General features: G+C 47.7%; 1 protein-coding gene across 6 annotated transcripts in view; it reads right to left on the bottom strand.

Annotated features, from left to right (window-relative positions):
• The window catches only part of Nrp2 (neuropilin 2), a 114,970-nt gene that overhangs the window by 15,051 nt on the left and 76,406 nt on the right, over positions 1-23,513 (bottom strand). For 2 of the 6 annotated variants that reach the window (XM_051153920.1, XM_051153922.1), the window contains exons 13-15: positions 16,405-16,667; positions 14,718-14,814; positions 13,465-13,500 (exon numbers count right to left, since the gene is read on the bottom strand). In XM_051153920.1, the coding sequence (XP_051009877.1) occupies positions 13,465-13,500; positions 14,718-14,814; positions 16,405-16,667 (396 nt within the window). Of the gene's footprint in view, positions 1-3,719; positions 4,216-13,464; positions 13,501-14,717; positions 14,815-16,404; positions 16,668-23,513 lie in introns of those variants that run through there. The other 4 variants (XM_051153921.1, XM_051153923.1, XM_051153924.1 and 1 more) reach the window with 3 other exon arrangements.

Genomic DNA, 23,513 nt, shown 5'->3' with positions numbered 1-23,513 from the left:
TAGCCCTGGGTTTACAACATTCATCCCTTTATCTTCATTATCTGTCCAAAACTGAAATCCCAAACAACTCTGAGCCCTCAATGTGCTGTAAGTTCCTGTTCCCTTCGCTCCAGGGAAATCATTCATAAGTTGGAGATCAATGTCCCTCAGAAAGTAATGATTTGGTAGGTATGGGGACAAGAGGTCGTTATCTTTTTCCAGAGGAAGGGCTCTGTCTCTGGGAGCTGAGTACATACTTGAGAGCTGCACCCACTCCCCCTGGGGCAATTTGAAAGGAGATTCCAGTCTCCAGGGACTTGCCATCAAGAGAAATTTTGTGGAATCACATTGAGCAATTTAGCTCTTAGCAACTTTCACAAAATCCCACACCAATCATAAAAGTTGGCTCAGCTGCACAAATTGGCTAAAACTCCTAACAGGCCGTGATGAAAATAAAAAGAAAGGAACGCTGGAGTTCAGCCCCAAGGAGAGAGCGCCGGCTCATAGCCCTCCCTCCCACACAAAATGCCCCACAGTTCAGAAAGCAATGTGTAAACTTTGGAGACATCAAGTTTTGTTTTGTTTTTCAAAGCTTACATGTCAACTTTGTTCTCATAGGCAAGGGGAAAAAACCCAGATGTTTGTATAAAAATATCATCATTTTATTACATTCCACACAATACATTTTCAAATAGTTTCCAACATCCACAAGTTACTTTGACACACAGGCAACTGAGCAATGCAAGGGGTGTCACAGTTATAGGGAGAGGGAATAAGAACAGGAAGTAAAAATCTTTAAGTTTTCTTGTTTTGTTATTCTTTGGTAATTTTTGACCTTTTAGGTGTTTGCTTGCCTGCTAGTATTTATTTTAAAGATGGGGATCTTTTTAAAAGGTGGGCTTTCAACCTCAAAAATATTACTGGATCTCCTATTCTGGCTTTCTTCAAAAAGAGCTGGCGAAAGGAAAGAGTGACTTTATTTTAGGCATTCTGTTTTGTCAACGGCAATGCTACATTTATTTTGTTTTGTTTCTTTTTCTGCTTTTGCCGGCAACAGGAGATAGCAGCTGCTAGCATGCTCTCAAAGAAGGGTTCTTGTGAGACCTCTAAGTAAGGCAAAAGCTCCCCAGCCCCAGCTGGCCCTCGCCTCATTCATGCACTCTTCCACATTTTAACAGTTGGTACCAACGCTTTTGTCTTCTGAGAAGCAACGCTACAGTGGCGCATGCACGTATTCATCTGTCCAGTCCAGTTTTCTTAGACTGGAGCGAGGCTTTGGGATGCAGGATTTTGCTTTCTAAAGCCGCAAGACATGGCATTTTACACATGAACTGCCCTTTTAGATACTACCAAGAAAGATGCTGGGGCTGAAGAAGCAGGAGAGGGGGGAAGGGGGAGAAAGAGAGTGAGAGGGGGACGAGAGAGAGAGTGAGAGAGAGAGAGTGCTTAGCTTAGGGAGTCCTAGCTGCACGCACAGGATCATGGGATTCAAGATGGTGCAGCGTGGGGGAATCTAATGAGCATAGTGCAAGTTCTCAAAGCGGCTTCTATCTTCTTTTAAAGAGGAGGGTGCTTCAGCTCCCCACTTTTACTATGTTAGATTTATTTTCTAGCTGTTGTTTTCTGATGGCTCCACTGGGCACCTGTAGGATTGGCAGTCATTTGTGAGAAATGCCTGGCCCTAAATGCTCAACTAGAGGTGGATAACCCTCATTAAAAACAAAAATCAAACCCTTGGTGGCTAGCACGGTTCTCTCAGGTCTCAGGGCTACTGCCCACCTCCCCCTCCTACTCCCACTTCCTTCTCCACCTTCAGCTGAGGTAGGACAGCTCAAGGCAGCCGCTCTCTAGCCTTTCATCTTTTCTCTTCTTGGCAGGGCTGCTCTAGCGGAGATAGATAGAGTAGCCCTTTGAAACAGAGTGAGAGTGGGAGAGCCCTGTCCCTTCAGGAGGATGAAAGGAACCAGATGCCAAAGCCAAGAGTGTGCTGGAGGGACCAATCTGGCCGCTCCCAAAGAATGCTGAGCGCCTCTTGCCCAAGCAATAATTAAAAAAAAAAATCATTAGTATTTTGTTCTTAGAAGGTGTCTGGAGGTGTCATCTGACTGGGCAACCATCTTGAGAGAATTGTACACGTCCCAAGAGGCCTTTTTAGCCAGAAAGTAGAAAACAAATGGCTCCAAGACTGAGCCCTAGTATACTTGAAATCTTCAAATACAAACTTTCTTGCAATGAAATTAGCTCTGCTATTTAACGCATCCTTTGCACGGTCTCATTGGGAAACTTCTCACTACCACCCCTCCCCCAGGCATTGTTTGGGAAGCACCGGGTGTACCCTTACCATGGCTCCCTCTCTCTGCCCATGCTACAGGCATCTGCAGATGTCAGGCCAGCCCGTGGGGGGTGGGGGGCGTGCTAATCAGATGCCATGAGTGCTTTAAGGGGGCAGCACACTGGTTCATTTCAACACGTGATTCTTTTCTATTTTCTCATAATATTTAAATAAGCCAGGCAGACAGCGTCATACTTCAGTAGCTATAGATTCGGGCACACTTTAAACACCATGAAAGGAAAGCAAATCACACCTTTCCCTCAGATTTTACAAACGCTATTACAATGACCAAAAGGATACCAAAGAATACCTTCTTCCTCAACCCCATCCCACGGTGGGCTCGATGCCCCGAGGCCCAAGGGATAGGAGACTTTGCAAAGACAGCATTTGAGTCTATCCATGTCCTCCCTTCTATCCTCCCTTGCTGCTCTCCATTTAAACGGAGCGCTGTAGTTACATCATCCCAGGTGTGTTATTCTTTATGACTTATTCCACAACTGGACCATCAGAGCTAAACATTCATTATGAACTTTTTCTTCTTCATTTTTTTTTTTTTTTAATAAGGCAACATGAAACACATTTGCTTCAGGGCTGGAAGTAGAGACGACTCCACGCACCCAATGGCTGTTATCTCGTGACTTCAAAGACACCGGGAGACATAACAAAAGGGGCCATGTCTGAGTGCAGTGGAGGAACCATCATCTTGGGTCAGGTGGGTTAGGGCTGGGGACGAGGATGAGAGCAGCCACACTGTAGTCCAAGTGGCCTCTACTTCTCTAGGTACCTGGAGATGACAATGACAACCAACAGAAACCCAGCCAGAGCTAGATAAGGCAACAACAAAAAAAAAAGCCCCGATCTCTTCTCCAAGTAAACAAAGTGTGTACAGTATATTATTTTCTTGTAAAATGTGCCCCAGAAGAAGTAACACAAGAGTGAAGGGGCCCCTCTCTACACACACCCACACACTCCCCCCCAACACACAGTGAGTCAGTCTCTCCCTCACAAACCCAATACACACACACACACACACACACACACACACACACACGCACGCACACACCTCTTCACATGGGAGTGTACTGTGTACATACACACAGAACCAGGCTCCCCTCAAGACACCTGGCAGCCTGCCCAGGAGAGAAGGGATGGGATAAGGCAAGGAGAGAAACCAGGAGGGCCTGTCTCTGAAAGGAAACCAACTGAGTCTTGGGTTGTAAAATGCTTGGGGGAGGGTGGGTCTCTTCTGGGATTCCAGATGCAGCATTAGAGTTGGGTTTTGTTGGTTTAGAATCATGGGGGAACAAAAAAAAAAAAAAAAAAAAAAAAGGGAAGGAAGAAAAGTAATACAAGATTTAAAAGGAAAGAAAAAAATAAAAAGGAAAAAAAATGATGATGAAACAAACAATATCAGAGCAGAAAGAAACAGGAACCAAGGACCACAGAGAATGGGTCGGGTAGATAAGAGCGCTCAGGGTTGGAGACCCTGGAGAGAGATGTCTGAGGGTTCACGAAGAGACTAGGCAAGGAGAAAAAAAGTGCAAAATCGAGGCAACGTGTTTTCAGTCTTTCTTGTTTTTTTTTTTGGGGGGGGGGCCGCTGTTCCTGCTTCGGCCCTCAGCTGTGCGAGCCCCGCTGCTGCTCTTGCTCTAGTTTAATGGTTAGGGTCGGCTCCACCGCCAGAGGGGCCCCGTTGGTGTAGTGGGAGGTTTTGTAGGTGATGGAGTGGTCTGTCTTCTTGGCCGCATAGCGGAAGCGGTGGTAGTGGAGCACCAGGGCCAGCGCGACGGAGACCAGCACCAGCACTGCACCCCCGGCCGCCATAACGTAATACCAGTAGGCTGGGATGGGCTGCACGGGCACCGTGTCCACTGTGGGCTCGGTCCCTGGCGGGAGAGTGCCCCCTGGGGGAGAGACACAGAGAGTGTTGCTAGGCTGAGAGCATGCAGACTCATAAAAAAATTAATTTAAAAAAGAAAGAAAAGAAGAAGAGAGAGAGAGAGGGAGGGAGGGAGGGAGGGAGGGAGAGAGAGAGAGAGAGAGAGAGAGAGAGAGAGAGAGAGAGAGAGAGAGAGAGAGAGAGAGAGAGAGAGAGAAAGAAACACATGCTTGGGGCACACAGCGGGGGACCAGGGACTCAGGTGGTGCCTGGCCTTCATATATACCAGCAGTTTATAATGCTGCACACCACTGGTCCCCTTATGCATCAGGTCCTTCACCTCATTCTACAGATGAGGAAACAGGCTCAGAGAGGTTCAATCAACAGTTGCTATTTACCCTGGTAGTAAATAACCTTCAAGCAAGTCCTACCCTCACAAAGCATTTTTGCTATTTAACCAGAATTACTTAAACATATTATAATTCATTCTCTCTCTCCTCTCTGTCTCTGTCTCTCTGTCTCTCTGTCTCTCCCTCTTCTCTCTCTCTCTCTCTCTCTCTCTCTCTCTCTCACACACACACACACACACACACACACACACAAATGATGCTGCCATAATGGCTGATATTCAGATAGGTGAATTCTTCAAGTGGGTGGAAATGCCATATTTGGTGTGGCTGGCTAGAATCCTCAAACAATGTATTAATTAGGCTGGCTAGACTTGAAGGTAAATTCCACTTTGGTTTGCCAAGGCTTCTGTGCCCATTGAAATCAGCTTGGACTTGTCTAAACAGGTCAATTACTACTGTCAAGCAATGACTAACCCGTCTTCATTTTTTTTTTTTTTTTTAAATTGGATGGAGGATTTTAAAAAGCAGATTGGATGGGGAGTTACAAGAAAAAAACCATGAGCACAAAGCAGTCAAGGAATGTGAGAGTGAGGGGCACCAAGTGAGTGAGGGCAAAGGAAAAGAGGCTTGTTCTTAACCATGGAAAAGAGAGCAGGGAAGGGAAGCTGGGGGTGGGGAGATTTAGAAGACAACCAAGTTTACTGGCCAGCCTCTGGTTGCCATGGAGACACTGTAGTAGAGTTAAGCTCAGGGTAACTCAGGGGGAAAGACTGGCTTGACTCCCACTCAGTGCAAAACAGTGCTACAACTTGATTCTCCTAAAGATTTACATCAGATGAGAATCTGGCCCAGAAAGGGACTAAGGCGCTTTTGAGCTTGCCAAAGGCAGACATGATCTTTCCTTCTGAAAAGATGATGTCTGCTTAACCTATGAGAAATGCATCCCGAGCTGCTTGCATCACATGCTGGTGACCGAAACATGCTTCCTTTACTCATAGGGTGTGCTGGGGGAGAGGCATGCTGCCTAGCCACTGCATCTATTCTGTGGGCCCACCTCTCCTCACCTCCTGAAGTAGAGGAAGCCAGACTCATCTTAGCCCCCGACCCCCGACGAGTGTGTGCTGAGAGGGTACCCCGTAAATGCCTTGTGAAGCAACCACTGAAACAAAGCCACACTCCCAGTGCTCAGTGCTCTCCACTTCCCACAGCCTGAACCCTAGAACGCCTCCTTCCACCTGGGGGCTAGCTGAGAGGCATGCCAGACCTTCACAGGTCTCCTCAGACGTGAGGAGGAAAATGAGAGGATCTTTCTTGGAAAAAATCTGATAAATCCCGCCCACCTTGCTAGTTCTGCTTTTCTGCTTCCTTCAGTTTGGGGATCCCCTTCCATCAGGGTGCAGTTTCATTGGTACCTTGTAGGTTACCAGAAGTCCTACAATGTTGGAAGGGCCCTGGCAAAGATGGGTTGCTTAGCACACAATTTAATAACCACTTTTATACCTTTGGAGTGAAAAAGACCCCATTATCCTAGGATCACTAAGGTCTGTTTCTGCTGCCTCTTCCTTTGCCACTTGACTGCATACTCTTTTTCTTTCCCCTAAACTATTTTAATCTTCTTTTGTCCACTTGTTATGCTGAGACAAGCTTTTCACTTTGTAGCAGAGGTTAACCTGTAATTCAACATCTAGCCTAGGCTAGCCTTAAACAATTCCCATGCTTCAGCATCCCAAGTGGTGGGACTACAGGTATAAGGCACCACACCCAATTATGATCTACGTCTTTTAATCCCTTCATTATTATGTCTCTAAAAATATTTCTCTCCCTTTTCTCTCTCTCTCTCTTTTAATTGGTAGTACAAATGGAAATTTCACATAGGAACCAAGAGAAAAAGAAAGCAAAGTATAGAAAATGGTTCCTTGAAGTGGCCAGCTTGCAAGTCACAGTCAGCTGATGTCAATTCATGATTCAGGTCAACAAGAGTGTCTGCTGCTTGGCAACCACCCTGCTCCTGGATGTTCGTGTGAGCTCATGAAGATTTTGCTGGCAAACGACTGAGTGTACAGGTGGACCCCGAGTTCATCAGAGCCGCCTTTCCTTCCCTGTACAGTGTTCTTTGTCTGTGCCTCTGATCCTGGTTTGTTGCATTATAAGGACCAACATCTAATGAGATTGCAGCTCATCCATCAGAGAAAAGGCAGGTTGGGAATTCAGCAATTAAGCCTTTGCTGAAGTGCCTGACCACAAAGACAGGAGCACAGTTACGGCCGCTCCTGCTCCCTCTGCCAGCACCTGGCCCCAGTACAAGTGTACTGCTCAAAGTGCTGGAGCTGGGGAGGAAGGAAGCATTAATGCTACCCTGAAAGTGTATCTGATGGTAGAAATAACTTGGGGCCCAGTGGGAAGATCTTCCTTCCTTCTGTAAGAGGTTAAACCATGACATGGGGATTCGTGTTCAGAAGCAGATACGTGAGCCATCACCTATCACCTTAGAGCTAGCCTGTCCTGTGGAAGACAGACCCCACCGTATGTTAAAGACTGTCTCCCCCTTTCCCACCAAAGCCCTCTCGCCTGAAATCATCGGCATGGAGGATGCCTGATAAACTGAGGTAACGTGCTTGGAAAAATGAGGGAACATACTACACAAGCCTATGCTTTCAATGTTAAAGGAGTTGGAAAAGAGCTCCGATGAGTAACAACATCTTCCTCATGCCCCAAGGAGCGACTCAGGAATGGACAGCTTGTGGTCACCAACAGTTTCTCAGAACATTCTACAGCTAGAGACTTGATCCCAAAAGGCGGTGGACTGTGCTGGCTTGGAGTCTGGCTCTGCCACAGCCTGGATGCCGCTATGTGCTCACTAGGCTGTGGCTCGCAAGTTACAGAAAAGGAAGTTAATAAGCCAACCAGCGTTAAATCTGTACTCAGAATGCCTTCCCAGCAACGGCAGAAACCCAATAAGTACCGAATGGATGGGTGAGTGGACAGATGGACGGATGGACAAACAGACAGACAGAAAGTAGAGCGGTAGAGGAATGCATTTTGTACCAATGTTGAGACTCCCTGGGAAATGCTGATTTCCCACTAGACTTCACAGAACAGCTCTCAGAAGGTTCTAGAAACGCTTCCCACTCACAATGCCCCCGTGGGAAGGTAGAAGGTGCCTGGGAACAGAAGCAGCTGGGTTTCAGCTGGAGCCACCCTGTCTTTCCTATGGGGTGGATGGCTGGGCTATAGCTGCACAAATAAAGAATCCTGGGCTAGCAACGCCAACCTGGGAGCAAAATTTGTTGACGTGACATCAACCTTGCTCAGAGCTGGCAACGTCTGTCCCAACTTCCCCTTGGCTGCTCTCTTTCCACTCACTCACATATCTTTTTTTTTTTCTTTTCAGTTGGAAAAAAACTGTTTTCAATTCCCCAACCATTAAAAAAAAAAACAAAACAACAACAACAAAAAAAACTAATTTCTACCCCCAATTCTCCACAAAGTTTTCTCATTGTTTGAGATAATGAGAAACAGATACCTAAATAGTCAATAACTTCCAGTGTATTTGCAAGGTTGAGCAGGCTCCCATCTGCAAAAGTTCTGAGCTCCCTGGAGAGACGAGACATGTGAATGCTAAGAATTTGGATTTTGAGAAACAAACTCTGAGAAGTCACACACGGGAAAAATGAAAAGAAATTACCTGCTACGTAGTGAGCCTCCCATTCCTGTTTATAGATAGTGTCACTGGCTTACTGAATAATTAGGAAATGTGGCTGTTAGACCGGTAATAACAGCAGGCACTTTCAGTGTGTCACCCTTGGCTCACGGGCTTTATATGAAAGGTTCTCATTTTCCATGTGTCTTAAATGGGAAATGTGAGGACTAAGGGGACGAGCAGTTGGAAAACTAAGGAAGAGGGCAATGCAACACAAATGGAAACCCAAGGGATAGCTCTCTGAAGAATTTCTTACTGCTGCTAAATAACCGAGTCAGGGTGGAAACCAGGTATACAGAACCCTCCGCTTACTGCAGCCCATTGTCCATTTTTTATAAATAAAGTTTTATTTGAACACTGCCATCTTCATTTTGTTTAGGTACTACTTGGGGTGGCCTCTGTGCTTCAGTGGCAGGGCAGAGAGCTTGCCAGAAAGGCTGTATGTCCTCCAAAGCCTGGAATATTTGTTCTCTGGTCTTTCATAGCACAACTTTGCAGATTTTGCTCTAACCAATTAAGGCAGGAACAGGAAGCAGTCTTCTCTCCCTTTCTGTCTCCTACTCTGTCTGAACCTGTCAGAGAATTGGCATGGCCCGGAGTCTCACCATGAAGAAAGCAAGTGTCTATCACAGCTAACGTTCATGAAATGTCACTGGGACTTGGAGGAGCTCCCCAGCATGTTCTGAAAGGCACTGAGGGTGGGTCTCTCTTTGCACCTAAAAGCTGTTTTATGCTGCTGGTGTGGGGCCTTTTCTATGCCAGCTGAGATAGTTCAGGCGAAGGATTTGTTTCATCTGTGGAATTATGCAAACAAAAGAAAAGGCTTGGATCCACTAGCAAAGTTTATGGAAGCTAGTGGAAGAATGGGGCCAGGCTTCCTGTGCTGTTTAAGGGGACGCTACAGTTCAAAGCATGCCTGAGAACAATTCTTTCCGTCTGTGGAACAAGCAAGTACATAGAGGTCCAGGTAGATTTATTAGAAGTTTGTAGTGAGCCAACCTGCAGAAACTGTGGGGACTCCCCACCCTGTCCCCTTCCCCATGTCTATCTGAACCGTGTCTAAATTCAGCCCTTTATCTGTCCGAAGCAGGCCCTTCTCCTCTGCTTCTGGAACTCAGGCTACATTTTAAAACTGAGGTCTGCCACTCTGCGTTGTCAGAGGGAGACGTTGGGGAGAAATACTTTCTGCTGCCCTTTGACAAATCATTCTGGCAGCTGCTTAGATGCACTTGCGGGGTGGGAGGATGGGAAAAGGGGGAGGTGGCCTGGCTTCTGTGATGCAAAGAGGCTGAGTGTGCAAAGCAAACTTCATGGGCAGTGCCTTGGTGTGCTTGGTGGGCAGAGGTGGCAGTTAAGCGGCGGCACCACAGGGTTGTTCCCCACTTATCTCCCCGTCCTCTGCTAGGCAACACTTAGCCTCGGACTTGGCAGCTGGAGATGGAGGTGGGGCAACGGGAAGGATTCTCACACCACAGCTGCCTCTCTGGAGCCCTGGCAGGCTCCAGTGCAGTTCTCTGACTTCCTCTGAGACTTATGTGCAAGAAACTCGTTTTTTTTTTTTTTTTTTTTTTTAAACCCTTTCTGCTTCCTCAGAAGAGCTCCAAGGAGACAGCTCTGTAGAGTCAAAGGACTCTGATGGGGCAGCCCAGTCCCATGCCCAGGGATGGGGTGTCCTACCGGCAAGCAAAGCTTCTGGGTGAAAGGCGGGTCATAAGGGCGAGGAATGAAAGAGGAAATGGAAAAGCAGATGTGCGTAGAAAAAGGCAGACTGGCCTGTAAGACCCAAACAAACGAACCCCAAACCTAAGGCATGGAGGCAGGTGCCAACCGGACCCAAGGCTTCCACCTGCGTGGGCCTCCCTTACAATGGTCCCCAGCTCTACCCACGGCATGGCCTTCGATGCCCCATTTCTCCTGGTTGTACCTGGGTGGAACTTGTAGGGGGCAGCAGGAAGGCATTCAGTGGAACCCCCCAAAAGGGAGTACACCACCCTTAGAAATGGTTGAGGACACATTCCCAAGCATGGGACTATCAACACACACATATGCTCCTTTTGGGGGCCCTTAGCAAGAAGGAGCTTCAGGGTACTGTACCCCAAGACCACCTTCACAATGCAACCCCACCTGGCTCTCTATGACCTCTAGCAGGTAGTCTGTTCCTGCTGCATTCAAAATACACAACCTCTTACGGGATCGGGAACAACTCTTGTCTCTACCACAGGCTACTAAAAATATCCACCTGGTCAGCAGCCACAAGACTCTGGTTATGAGCATTATATATTTTTACTGGCTTCTTGCTTGTTCCCTTTTCTTTTACTGAGACAGGAAAAAAAAAAGCATCAAGTAAGAGGAAACAATCCATCACCTTAATTACACCACCTTTCGGTCTCCCCCCCCCCTTCCCTTTATACACAGTTTTTCATTTGTTAAAGCTCAAACCTTAAGAACAAACATACATGACGACACCATATTTATAAGCCACTGCTTATGAAAGCAAGCGGGAGAGCAAGCACGCCCAAATCACATTGTTTAAACTATGATTCATATCAATGACAAAAAAAAAAAAAAAAAAAAAAAAAAAAAAAAAGAAAGAAAAAAAAAGAAAAAAGAAAAAGAAAAAAAAGAGCTGAAGAATAGCTTGACGACACTATTTTCACCCTCTCTGCTTCCTCCTTCTCTGCACGGGTTCTCTTCAACGCTAACTTACATCCACATCCACAATCTACACGCATGCATGCAGCAAAGCAGAAAGTGCAATGCAATTAGAATAAAAATTAACAAGGTGCATGGCCAGAGAGCAGTGAAGGGCAGAAAATGAAAGACAGTTCAAACTAAGAAAGATCAAGGGCAGCCATCAGAGCAGCCCAAAGGCCACTTCTGCATTTCCCTAAAGATCCACCAAACACACACCGACCTCCCCTAAGGAGTGGGACTTCTTCTGCATGGTTAGTTTATGGTTAGTTTGTAATGGAAAAGAAAAACAATCCTAATTCTAGAACTACAGAAGCAATGCAGATGGCAGCTGTACGCGATGCTCCCACATCGGCTCTCCATACCTTGCCTGCCTAAATCTGACTCTACTCTGACTTTCTGTTTTGAGTAAAAATACTGATTTTATGCTTGAGCAAGAGGCTCTTACTGTCCTGCCTTGGATGAGAACAAAAGGCTTATCTCCCAAATGGAGACCATTTGTTTGAGTAAAGATTGAGGCATGAGAGAAGGTCCTCGTGCCTGGTCCCAGGTTCAGCTGGATAGCTTCCAGGAGCATCACAGAACGTTGTCAGTGTGGTTGAACCTTCTAGGCCCCGCTCTGCTCCTGACTCTACGCTCCTGAACCAAGCCTCTGCCCCCCTAAGACTTGGCTGCCTCCTTGCCATCTTCAGCACCTATCTGTGAGTCAGTGCTTGCAACTTGAGCCCTTTCTGCACAGCCCCGAAGCATCAAGAACATAACTTGGAAGTCTTACCTTCAAGCCACCGAGCCCAGTGTTTATTTAGCCTAAGTGCACATTTGCCACTCAGATGAGACTTTATTTATATATATTTGTACAGGCGAACAGGCCTGGGGTGTGTAGCCTCGTGCTGCACATGACTTCAAGGAAAGCACATGTGCTTGGTTTGTTTATTCGCTTAGAGAAGTGTAGCCCTCAGCCACCGTACTTGTCAATCACGACCAGACACGGTACTTGCACAGTTTTTATAGTAGTTACCCCGGCCAGCCTTGAACTGGCCTTTCTGGGAGCTTTGAGGCTCAAAAAGCCCCAGAGCGGCAGGAGCAGGCTTCTCTTCCCCAGCATAAACACCATGCTATATTCTGAAGGGTAGACCCCAGCTGCAATACAAGCTGTTCAGCTTGGACCTCAGCTTCCCTTGCAGTAACTTTGCCTTTGCAGCCACATCCCGAGGGACCAACAAGATGTGCGCATGGACACACAATACTCTCAAATGTGGTGGGGAAACGGGAGAGTGGCTAGGAAAGAAACCATACACTGGTCCTCTGCTTTACCGCTTCCCCTGTGGGGACTGTGCGACTGTCTTAGAGCTGGGGGTCGGATGGCAAAATGGGCCAGGTGACTTGGATTCAGGGAAGCTGCCCAGGTATCAAGCCAAGAACTCATCTCTTTCTAGTCAGAAACTCGACAGATGAATGAGAGAGAGAGAGCAACAAGAGGAGACGTGGGCTATAAAGTGGTGGAGCTTATTTCTGAGACGCTGTCACCCAGAGGGTTAAGCCTCGGCAGCACACACAAGGCCTAACAACCCTCACAGGGCTGCCACCAAACGTGGTGTGGAGGCTGAGCATCAAGAGGGGGTCCGTGACCATGCTGCGGGGGAGCACTAAACGTATACAGAAGGCATTGAGTGTTCGGTATTAGAAACCTGTGTGAAAACTTTCGGCAGCACCAGCAGCCAGACTGTCTGCAGAGGGTGAATGTAAACCCACTGCACTTGAAAAGCACACACATAACCTTTGCTCCAGGCTGGAAGCCCTTTCCTCTGTTCTTGGATGAGGCGAGCATCCCAATTTCTCTCCTCTTTGCTTTGTTCTTTATTTGCTTTCTTAGGGAGACGTCTCCGTCTGCTCCCAGCCTTGAAATTCAAGTGCCCTGACTCTAGCAGGGGACTGTCTCGCCTTGTCTCCTCTGCCAGCTTCTGAAACCAGGACCCTCCACGGCCCTCCTCAGCTCTTCCCCCAACATCCTCCCGAGAATGCCTGCCTCCCCACCTCACTGAGGCTTAATTGAGACCACTGCCTTGGTACACCCTGGAAAAACACCATCTTCAGCCTAAAACAAGTCATCGCCACCTCGTTTCCCTTTTACTACAACCCACCCCCATAGAGGAGTGTGTGTGTGTGTGTGTGTGTGTGTGTGTGTGTGTGTGTGTGGTGTTGATTTTCCCACAACCTCTCCTTTCTCACCGCTCCTGCATTTTCAGCCTCATTGCTCCCAGTTGGACAATGGAAGGCTCAAAGGTTTATCTGTAACCTATTTGTCTCTATTATAGGTTTCTAAACTTTAATTAAATGAGAGACATTGAGGCTCTCAATCCCAGCTTATCTATGGATGTTGCTGGCGCCATCTCGTGGTAAGAAAGTGAAGCATCTGTTTTCTTCTGCAAGTTTTGTTAAATTGGGAGCTACTCTGCACACCCCCCCCCCCCCAGCAAATTCACATCACATGGAAAAGAGGAAAAGCCATGCAAAACAAACATTTTTTTTTTACCTTTAAAATCCTCACCTGCAAAAGCTGAGATGGGTTCTGAAAGAAAAAAAAAACAAAACAAAAGAATGGAATTAGATAAACAGAAATGAGTGTGAACGCAGCACAAATGGCTTCAGGTATGTCTCTTGGTAATAGGCTACAGGACATAGCCTACTTCTTGCATGTTTTCTAGATTGTGCCTAACACACCATCATCACGGGCTAGGGTGAGTAGAGAGGGTTCTTAAGTTGCTTTGGAATGGAAAAACAAAACAAACAAACAAAAGTTTTTCATAGAGTAACGGGTCCCCAAGGCATTGTAATCAGTCACCAGTCACTTGCCACTGATTACTTTCTCAGACCTGGGATTACTTCTAGATGCCCAAAGCCTGAGAGTTGCCTGAGAGGGGCGGGGATGGTTCCAGTTGCCTCTGACACCACCAGGCACAGACACCCAAGGCCCAAGACAAGCACTTGGTAACTTATTACAACAACTCTGCTGGCTGGAATTGAGTCTTATTCTTTCTCAGACTCCTTTTCTGTTTGGGGGGAAGAAAATCCATGGCTGTAATGGGAGGTGGTCAGGGTGCCCTTAAGGCAGCCCCTGCTGCAGGGTGATGCCTTGAGCAAAAAATGTGTGCATTTCAGGAGGGCTGGATCTTAACACTTCTGACCAGAGGGATAGTTAGGGCATCCTTCCTAGGCTGGTCCTCCGGTATGCTATGCCTAATCCTACACCTCCAGACTTTGGGGCATCAGAGATATTTAGCTTGAAAACAAAATGTAATATTTGATTTCTTCTGCCATAATTTCCCCTGCAGTTCATCCATGTGAGAGAACACGTGGGTAATTGTGTTATCACTCTTACATAGTGTGTGTACCATTTTTGCCCACCATGGAAGGCCTCCATTAAATCCATCAAAGCTTTCCAGCATGTGATTCTGACTGGCAGGCTTTCTTGGCCTCTAGCATTTTCTTTGCTAAAAACTCGAGTCTGATGATGGGGTCTTGGCACCCCGAATTCTCACATACTTAATGCACATCTATTTCTTCTGATTGGGAGACAAATACAAAACCTTCACCTCACAGCATGCCCCTCCCACTTGTCAGGCCGAGACACAGCCATGCCCACACTCCATCCCCCACCCACCCCCGCAGACGGGCACAGCCCTACCTACTGGGAACACTTGTGTTTTAAGATAGCAGTTACTTCCTTCTGCACATCCCAGCCCCTCATGTCTTATCCGAAACAGCTGTGAAGAGGTGGTCACGTACCCATGCAGTTCTCCAGTGGGACATCGGTGCTTATGCGAATGTCATCGATGGAGATCTCTCCGGATCGTCCTTTCCCTATGACACCCTCAAACACGATCTGGAGCCAGAATGACAAGAGCCATGGTTAGCTACTCTTCCTGGTTCGTTCGGTATAAAGATCTCCAATTTTCTGTTAACAGCTGTGTGTGTGTGTGTGTGTGTGTGTGTGTGTGTGTGTGTGTGTGTGCACGCGGGTGTGTGCGGTGTGTTACCGCACCTGGTACACATCTGTGGACCACATGGCTACATCTCTTGAGATCTTAATTTTTAAAAAAGAATTGGTTCAAATCAGTTGCATATTTGAGAGGATAAGAACATATAGCAAGTTGATGGATTTTGTTGTCCAGTGACGAGAATAGACTGATTAAAGGGACCACAATTGGAGCACACTGAAAGGGGGAGGGGTGTTGAAATTTCCCTAGATGTTTCCGAGGTCCCTTTCTCATAAACCCTTCAAATGCTCAACTCAGGTGTTTGAAAACCCACAGGACATGAGCACGTGACAGTAATGAGGGAAACACGGCATTTGGGTTTGAGCTGCCTTCTAGATGACCTCTCCTGGCCCCACTGACTCAGAGCTCTGCTAGTACCAGCAGGGGAAGGAGAGCTTCCTCTTCTGCCAGCAGTTTACTGAGCATCTACTATGTGTTAGGCACCCAGCTAAGATAATAACAAAACGTAGTAAAATAAGGGCTCTGCCTCAACTCACCCTGTGAGACAAAGACTCCAACAGGTCCTTCTAATGCCTGCCCACACTAGAGTTAGTAAGCGAGGACCCAGGTTGGGGAGCGAGGGTCTCAGGATGCCTTGTAACCTCAAGAGCGAGTGACTGCAGCCTGTACACGAAGCCCCTGGGCTCCGTGGTCTTTAATCATTCCTCATTCTCGCCCACCCCAGGTTCTTTCTGTGAAGGAGCACATGTCCTCTGGCAAGCTGAAAGAGCAGTTGGCTGCCAACCCAGCCATCTGTTGCTGCTCTTCGTCTGGGGAGGAGCAGGTTAATGCTTTGGCTGGTTTTCAGGCACCTCATCCACAGTGTGTGTCTACTCCTGCCCAAGATGCGGGTACAGATGCGTGTGCCCATCTGTGCCTCAGTCTCTTGCTCCATGGGATAGAGATAATAGAAGATGAGAGGGGGGAGGGGCCACTTATTTTGGGCTCTTGGGTCTGCCGGCCTCAGAAGTTAATGCTTATCCACCTATGCCCTTTCCAGGATTCATGGTCTCTGGAGCTGGTCTGGGGGGGCATGGTGACAATGGTGACAGTCTCCTCTATTCTAAGGGCTCCACTGCTTTGGGTATAGAGGGGTTGTTTGTGTTTATTTCCCTGGCTTCAGTGTCCCTTTGTCAGCCTACCTGATAGCAATCTCAAATAAAATGGAGAAAAAGAAACATTTGTCGGGAGAAGATTTCAGCAGTATAAAAGGCAATAGGAGGAACAAAGAACCAAGCCTGGGTGTAGAGATAGGCACATTCTGAATAACAAATAAGAGTGTCATTTAGTTGCCATGGCAACACAGGAAACACAATGAAAACAGCGAAGCTTAACCGCGGCCCTTAATGATCAATGGGCAAGGCTCTTTGAAATATTGAAGCAGGGATCACAGTGATCCCCTTGCATCTTTGCACCCCTTGTCCTCCCTGACTCACCTGATACTCCAGGTCATAGCTGGGCAGGATAATGCGTCCATGCTTCCACTCGCTGCCCTGGCCCTCACGGATGACCCAGAGGAGTTTGCTTTCCTGGCTGGCTTCCCGAACCACCTGCAGCGCCACCCCGTGGCCGCCTGTGGCTTGGTACTGGAACTCCATGCACACAGGGCTTTGGGGCAGGTGCACTGGAGGGCTGATGAGACGCCCATACTGGCCCTCTCGTCGTCCGTCGCTCTGTAGTTTCAAGAAGTTCTTGTCATCTGGGGCGGGGGGAGGGGAGGGGAGACAAATCCAAATACAAGTGTCAAATGCTTGGGAAATGCACTGCGTTGTGTCTGGGGCCCCTCCATCAGAAAGACAGACTGGAGCTGGGGTGTCTTCAGCGTTTCCTGCCTGCTTCTGACCCCTGAGTGCTGAGACCTCAGGTGTGTGCCACTGTGCTGGCCTGCTGTGCTCTTTTCTAAGGCTCATTCGGACTCTTGACTCAAATGCCCTGTTCCCCTGAGGCTCTTGCTTCAATCTTCAGGTCCCACTGGTCCCTCTTCCAGCTCTCTGAATCACTTGTGTCGTGTGTCTGTCTTATACAGCCCCTGGCATGGTCAACTTGCAATCCTGGCTGTGCACAGGCCCGTCTTTTCTCCCTAGATCCTGAGAGGCCTAACCTGTGTCTCATATACATCTCTGGCTTACCAAAAGGGCCAGTGCAGTCTAATGAACTGAATTACAAGGGAGCAGTTTATAGGGTGAGGTGGCTGCCGGATTGGAGGGTGACACTAGCCAGTCTGGCTGGGTACCATCCAAAGGGAAGACATTAAAGCCTTCTGTCTTTGCCAGAGCTGCTAGACGATGCCTGGGCCTCGGTAACTGTCATCTAGACACTCACGCCAAGCCTAAGCGATGAGTGCAAGGGTAGCTGGACATCCCCCACTGTTTCTCCTGCACTTGGCCTTCCTTTGGCAGCTCTGCACATACAGCTCCAGTGGTAAAAGGTCTGGCTGTTAGAATTAACAAAGGTTGCATGTTTTAGCAGATGATATATAGGTCCTGGGAAATTCAGGGTTCAACTGTGCAAAAGCTCCAAGGATGGCCTTTTGGTAGACTGGGTTTAAACCCATCTGATGCTTATGTAGAAGGCTGAGTTCTTGTTACAGTTGGCAGCCCTATGCCTTGAAGACACAGGTGTGGGGATGGGCAACCCCAGCCCATGTGCAGAGAGAAAATGGACAGAGGAGGAGGAAGAGGAAGAGGAGGAGGAGGAGGAGAAGGAGAAGGCTGAAGTCTCACAATCTTGGGCCTCAAGACATGGGTCACAGTCTGCTAAACTCCTCTGCTAGGGAGTCAGGGACATATTTTCACTATATATCCAATGTGGCAGGTCAGACACTTTGGGGTCTTGCTAATTTGATGCCATGTTGGTCTGAGACATGGGCACAGAGCTTTTTTTGTCAATAGGGATGGTGAACACCTTGGGTTTGTTGGGCGTAGGACAGGCAAGTGTTCCAGAAACCTAGGTCAGCACCCGTCTCAGGAATGGGGATTTCTGATTTGCCGCTGTTAATTCCTGCTGCACCATCTTGCTAGGTGAGGGCTGAGCCTGTGATAGACTCTCCACTGGCAGGCCTGTTGAAGGCAGACAAGGAAGAGGAGACTGTCTCCAGAAGAGAGCTTTAATGACGGGGGTCTACTGAAGAGGAGATGCTGATAGCATCACCAGACACTCAGTGATCTTCTAACCCTGTTTCCCTATCAGATCTTTCTGCTACCACCAGTAATGATAATAATTACAGTTCATATTTGCATAGTGCTTTTCAGGTTACAAAGCACACTGGTATGCATTATTTCATCTCATCCCTGCTATATGCCCGTGAGCTAAGACTTCCCAACTTTACTCTGCGCACAATGGGGAAACCAAGAAAGGTTAAAGCAAGTCGTCCAAGGGGGAAATGCTGCTTAGGAATTGGACCCTGGGATTAATAACTGAGGGATTACCCACCTTTCTATAGCAAACTTTTTACTTCAGCTCCCCTCAGGCATCTTGCCCCAAACCCTTGCAATCACTCTCTGTGTGCCCCAACCTAGCTTCCCCTGGGCCTGCTGCCTCGCTGCCTCTCCATACCTGCAGTCCCTTCCTCTTCCTCTTCTCCACCTAGCCTGGCTCTTTTGTCAACTCCTCTTCTAACCATCCTGGCACATGTAATATTCACCCCCACTTTCTTAATGACTCTAGTATTTGTCATCAACACCTGATCTTACCTTTAAAAGGAGCTAAGACCATTTTCCGTGGTAACTACCCACTACCCGTCACTCTTAACTGGGTCATCTATCTGCCTTTCTTACATCTCAGATGTTTTTTAAAAAAATATTTTACTTGTTCATTTAAAGTATGTGTGCATGCTCGCATGTGTACACGTGCTTGACCGCATGAGCATGCCACAGTGCACATGTGGAGGTCAGAGGACTACGTGCAGGAGTTGGTTCTTTCTTTTCACCACGTGAGTTCCAGATCAGGTTTGGTGGGAGTTACTTTTACCTGCTGAACCATCCTACGGTGCCCCATCTCAGACTGTCTCTCACAAGTAAGGTTTAATACCGCACCTTTCTCCCTCCCTTGTTCCGTGTATAGCACATTACCCAGAGAGACTTTGTTCCATGAATGAATAAATGACTGAATGACAAACACAGGGGTAAAAACGAATGCTATGCAGTGAGGACAGAGGGAGAATCTGCTGGCCTCTGCCAAGTCTACAGAGCCCTATAATCCCTTTGCCATCGGCTCTGTTTTCCTGAGCCAGCACACCCTTTTGAAGGTGGGGCAACCTACTACCAGGGTAACCTGTGGAGGCTCCCGGTAGACTGAGCTGCCAGCGAGGGTCCCCCAGAACCCTGTGTTCCTCTAACTTCCAAGGCTTTACTCTTTCCACCCCAGCTATAAAAGAAAGCAGATTTGAAAGACTTTTCTTATTCTACTCTCTCCCTTCACAGTTTCGCAAATAAGACCCACTTGCTGCCTGAGAATTGCTTGGCGGAAATTCTGTCACTTGTGTGAATTTGCATTCTTAAGCGAAGGAATCATAGCAGAGCTATTACAACCGGGGAAAGCCAAATGTGTGTGGGGTGTGAAACGGCGGCGGAGGTGGGCTGCGAGGGTTTTATCTGGGGCTATCTTATCTACGCACCCTGTCAGAACTCAGCCAGGCCAAAGGTTTCCCAGTCAGCTGGTCTGGAGCCCCCAGAGCCCCCTCCTTTCTCCTTTCTTCTCTCCTCTCTCTCCTCACAGTAGGCTGATAATCACTGTGCATGATTTACAGGACCTCGGCAAGAACCGAGTTAATGCTGGTGGCGTGCTAAGCACGAGCAGCAGCCGAGGGATCTAATTCAGCGCTGACATCTGAGCTAATCCGCAGGTTTTCAGAGTCTCCAGACAAGCAGGCCTCTGGATTTCACTTAGTTAAATCATTTGTGCCCCACTTGTCTGTTAAGTGCTATGAGCTCCAGGGAAGAAAGATGATATGTAAATTTAAGGAATTAGCAGGCTACATCAGTCAGAGGGACGCTGAGCTGCAAAACATCCCTGCCTGTCACCGAGAGAAGCCTGGTTAGAACCAGGGATGCCATGAAGGAAAGATGCAGTCCGGGAAAAGTGCAAGGAAGGGGACCAAAAAACAGTTGAGGATGAGGAAGATCCAGTCGAACAGACGCTATATGACAGGCAACTTCAGCTACAATTCTTGTCCATGTCTGTGCAACAGTAATATTGGTATTTTTTCTTTCTTTCTCCCTCTCTCTTTCTCCCCCTCTGCTTTCTTTCCAGGGTCCTGCTAAGGAGCTCAGGCTGGCCCTGAACGCACGATCTTCCCGCCTGGTCTTCTCAAGTCCTGGGATTAAGGATGTGTATGTGTCCCCACCAGCCCCCCCGAAACCTGCTCCAAGCTTATTTTCTCTATTTTAAGAAAGGAAACCAAGGCTCAGAGCTGTGAGGTCATGTTTCCAAGACCAAGGCTACAGAGTGAGAAGGGTCTGATCAGGGCGCAGATGGAACTGGGGAAACTGGCTGGCTCCTTGTCACCTGAGGTGGAGTCCTAGCCAGACTCCTTTGAAAGCCTTAGTCTTTCCATCTGCACAACAGATAGAATGGTGGTAATCACTTCATAGAGTTGTAAGAATAAGCCCTGTAAAGCACTTTGCATGGTAACAGGGACATAGTAAGAGCTCAGCTGAGCTACTGATGCCACTCCACACACTGCGTTTAATACAGGCCAAAGACCACTTTAAACCGGGGGAAAGCCAGTGAAAGACACAGAAAGGAGCAGAATTTAACCTGGGGAGGGTATAGGCATCCTTTGAAATAAGACACTGCCTGCACCCCAGGAACCAGCCAACTCCCAGCTGTTCATCATGCCCCCACTCAGTATAGGCCTTCTGTGTCAATCTACAGAAGATGAAATAAAAGGTGAAACTGTCTAGGATCTTGCATGGGACCTCATGTGATCACTAGCGTGGACCAGAGGACGGAACGCAGAAACATTCTGACACCATGCCATCCATCCTTCCCTTCATCAGAACGAGCCTCCGTGGGCCACACTGGCAATGTTTTCTCCAGGCCACAACCCCAGCTGTCAAGAATATCTCAAATTCAGTTTAACACCTTCCTGCTGTTGTGTGGCCACATTTCTTCCATCTGTCCCTCATGGAATACAGCTAATTTCTGTCCTCTGATTTAGAAGGCTTTTTATTCAAAAGGAATGAAGAAGTCCAGGGACCTGGGGAGATGGCTAAGTATGTAAAGAGTTTGCCTCACAAGCCTGATGACCCAAGTTCAGATCAGGACTGAGGTAAAAACCACGACTCTGTAATCCTACCTGTAGCATACCTCTACAGGGAAAGGAGATGGACAGAAGATACAAGAGAAAGAAGGATGCTTCTGGGCTAGCCTGAGGTATACAAGCAGACACTGTCTCAACTATGATGCCAAGGACTGACATGGAGGGGACATGGGGGGGGGGAGAGAGAGAGACAGAGAGACAGAGACAGAGACAGAGACAGAGAGAGAGACAGAGATGGGGAGAAGAGAGAGAGGGAGGGAGAGAAGGAGAGAGAGGGAAGAAGAGAGGGAGAGAAGGAAGGAGAGAGGGAGAGAGGGAGGGAGAAAGGGAGGGAGGGAGGCAGGGAGAGAGGGAGGGAGGGAGGCAGAAAGAGGGAATGAATTAAGATCTTTAGTTTGTGCTTCCTTGGGAAACACAACCCCAGTGCCTTTGAATGTTTCCTTTCTACATCTTTGTCTATGAAGTAGGTCTTCACTGACCCTTTTTTGGAGCCAAGTGCTGACCTCCACAGTCCTGAAATTCATACAAGATATGGAGCTTGACTGGATTCTGAAAGTGAAGACTCTCCTGGAATATCCCAGCTTATGGCTTACCACTGCTAGATACAGGAAAGTTCGAGTGCACCATGGCTGATAGAAAGAAGGGTTGGCACGGCTCAGGGGTAGTGTTGCTTTATGAAAGCCGTTGGTTCCTAGGAAGAAACCCTTCGGACTGTCAAGAGCTTGCCCTACTATGACAACTTGCCATCTAAGACCCAGCCTTGCCTGTTGGAAGCTGCTTTCTTGTTCTGTGGCTGATGGCTAGGATACCGGCCATGGATAGCTTCCAACAAAAAGACAATGGAAAGGAAATATTCTGCTGAAAGAGAATGAAGAAATAATGTCCCCAAGATACAGTCCCTTGTCCTCCTGGACCTGACATATTTAGGAGGCATTTTGCTGTATCCTTGACTCCAAAACGCCCGTTGTTGCCAATGATACAGAGAAAAAATCATATGGGAACGAAAAACACAAGTTCAAAAGGGCAGAGAGGAAGTGCTGGGGACAGGGTCGCTCCGGCGTTTCACCTGATGATGTCTCTTGAAGGGTCTCTTGATATTTCAACTGTCGATTTATGGTCCCATCTGCCTTCAGCTGCCTGCGTGTCCTGTGGACACGTGACTGGGGCTGGCCCAATCGCAAGGGATTCAATTGTGTCTACTCCCCTTTAACCAACCCTAAAATAAATCACCAGCTTGATCCTCCTGGCTATTGCAAAGCCAAACACGCCATCTGTCCCTCACACACATCTCCTGGCTTGCATATTGCCCTCCTACTAGAACAACCATCTGAAAGAATATTTAGTGCGGCAGGAGATGGAGTCTCCTAGTATAGGTCATACCTAAAACATGAGTCATCGCCTCAGCTGGCCTCCCAAGGTCAGTCTATCTCTGCTAAGGTCCTCAAATTAACAACCAGTTAAGGGAAATATTGACTTTGGATGAACTCAGCAGGATGTTTTCAAGGTTTATGATAGAACATTCTGTGGGCATTTAAGGTTTTGGCCTGGCCAGTTTTTTGTTTTGTTTTGTTTGTTTGTTTGTTTTATGTGTCAGCTTCCACATCAAGTTCTGCCATCTATATAGTTTTCTTCTCATTTTGCCCCTTCCCGATCACCTTAGTCTCTCGTGATTTTCAGAAAAGGGTATAACAACTTCTCTCTGTTGCCCTTTTTCCCACAAAGCCAGGGATGTTTTCCTCTCATCTTACAAGAGACCCTCCGCTCTTTCCTTTTCTAGTCGAAATTATCCCTTGACTACTGCCTGCTTTTAGCTCAGCTCTTGCTGCCCTTTAATTATCTGTCATGGTCCATGGCCCCGGTTTTCTGTCTTTGTATGTGTAAGGGCTACGCCCTGCCCTGGCTAAACCACAGCAATCTTTTCCTGAAGGTGATGCAATCTGAAGCAGTGGGTCTGGACCCCTGGGCGGGGTGTCAAGTGACCCTTTCACAAGGGTCTCATATCAGCTATCCCGCATTCCAGATATTTACATCCCGACATACCAGTACCAAATTTACAGTAATGACATAGCAACACAAATCGTTTTATGGTTGGGGGACACCACAACATGAGGAGGAACTGAATGAAAGGGTGGCAGCACGAGGAAGGCTGAGAACCATTGATCCGAGGCTGTGGAGATTCCAAAATGTCACCTGATCTTTTGAGCTCAGAGACGGGTTTTTAAATTCAGAGTCGCTGCTAGCTTACTGTCAAAAATCAAGCCTATCGTAAGTGCAAGTGCATCC

Source organism: Acomys russatus, chromosome 12 (assembly GCF_903995435.1).
Source record: "Acomys russatus chromosome 12, mAcoRus1.1, whole genome shotgun sequence".
NCBI classification, from domain to species: Eukaryota; Metazoa; Chordata; class Mammalia; order Rodentia; family Muridae; genus Acomys; species Acomys russatus.
This window is presented reverse-complemented; position numbering and strand designations above follow the sequence as displayed.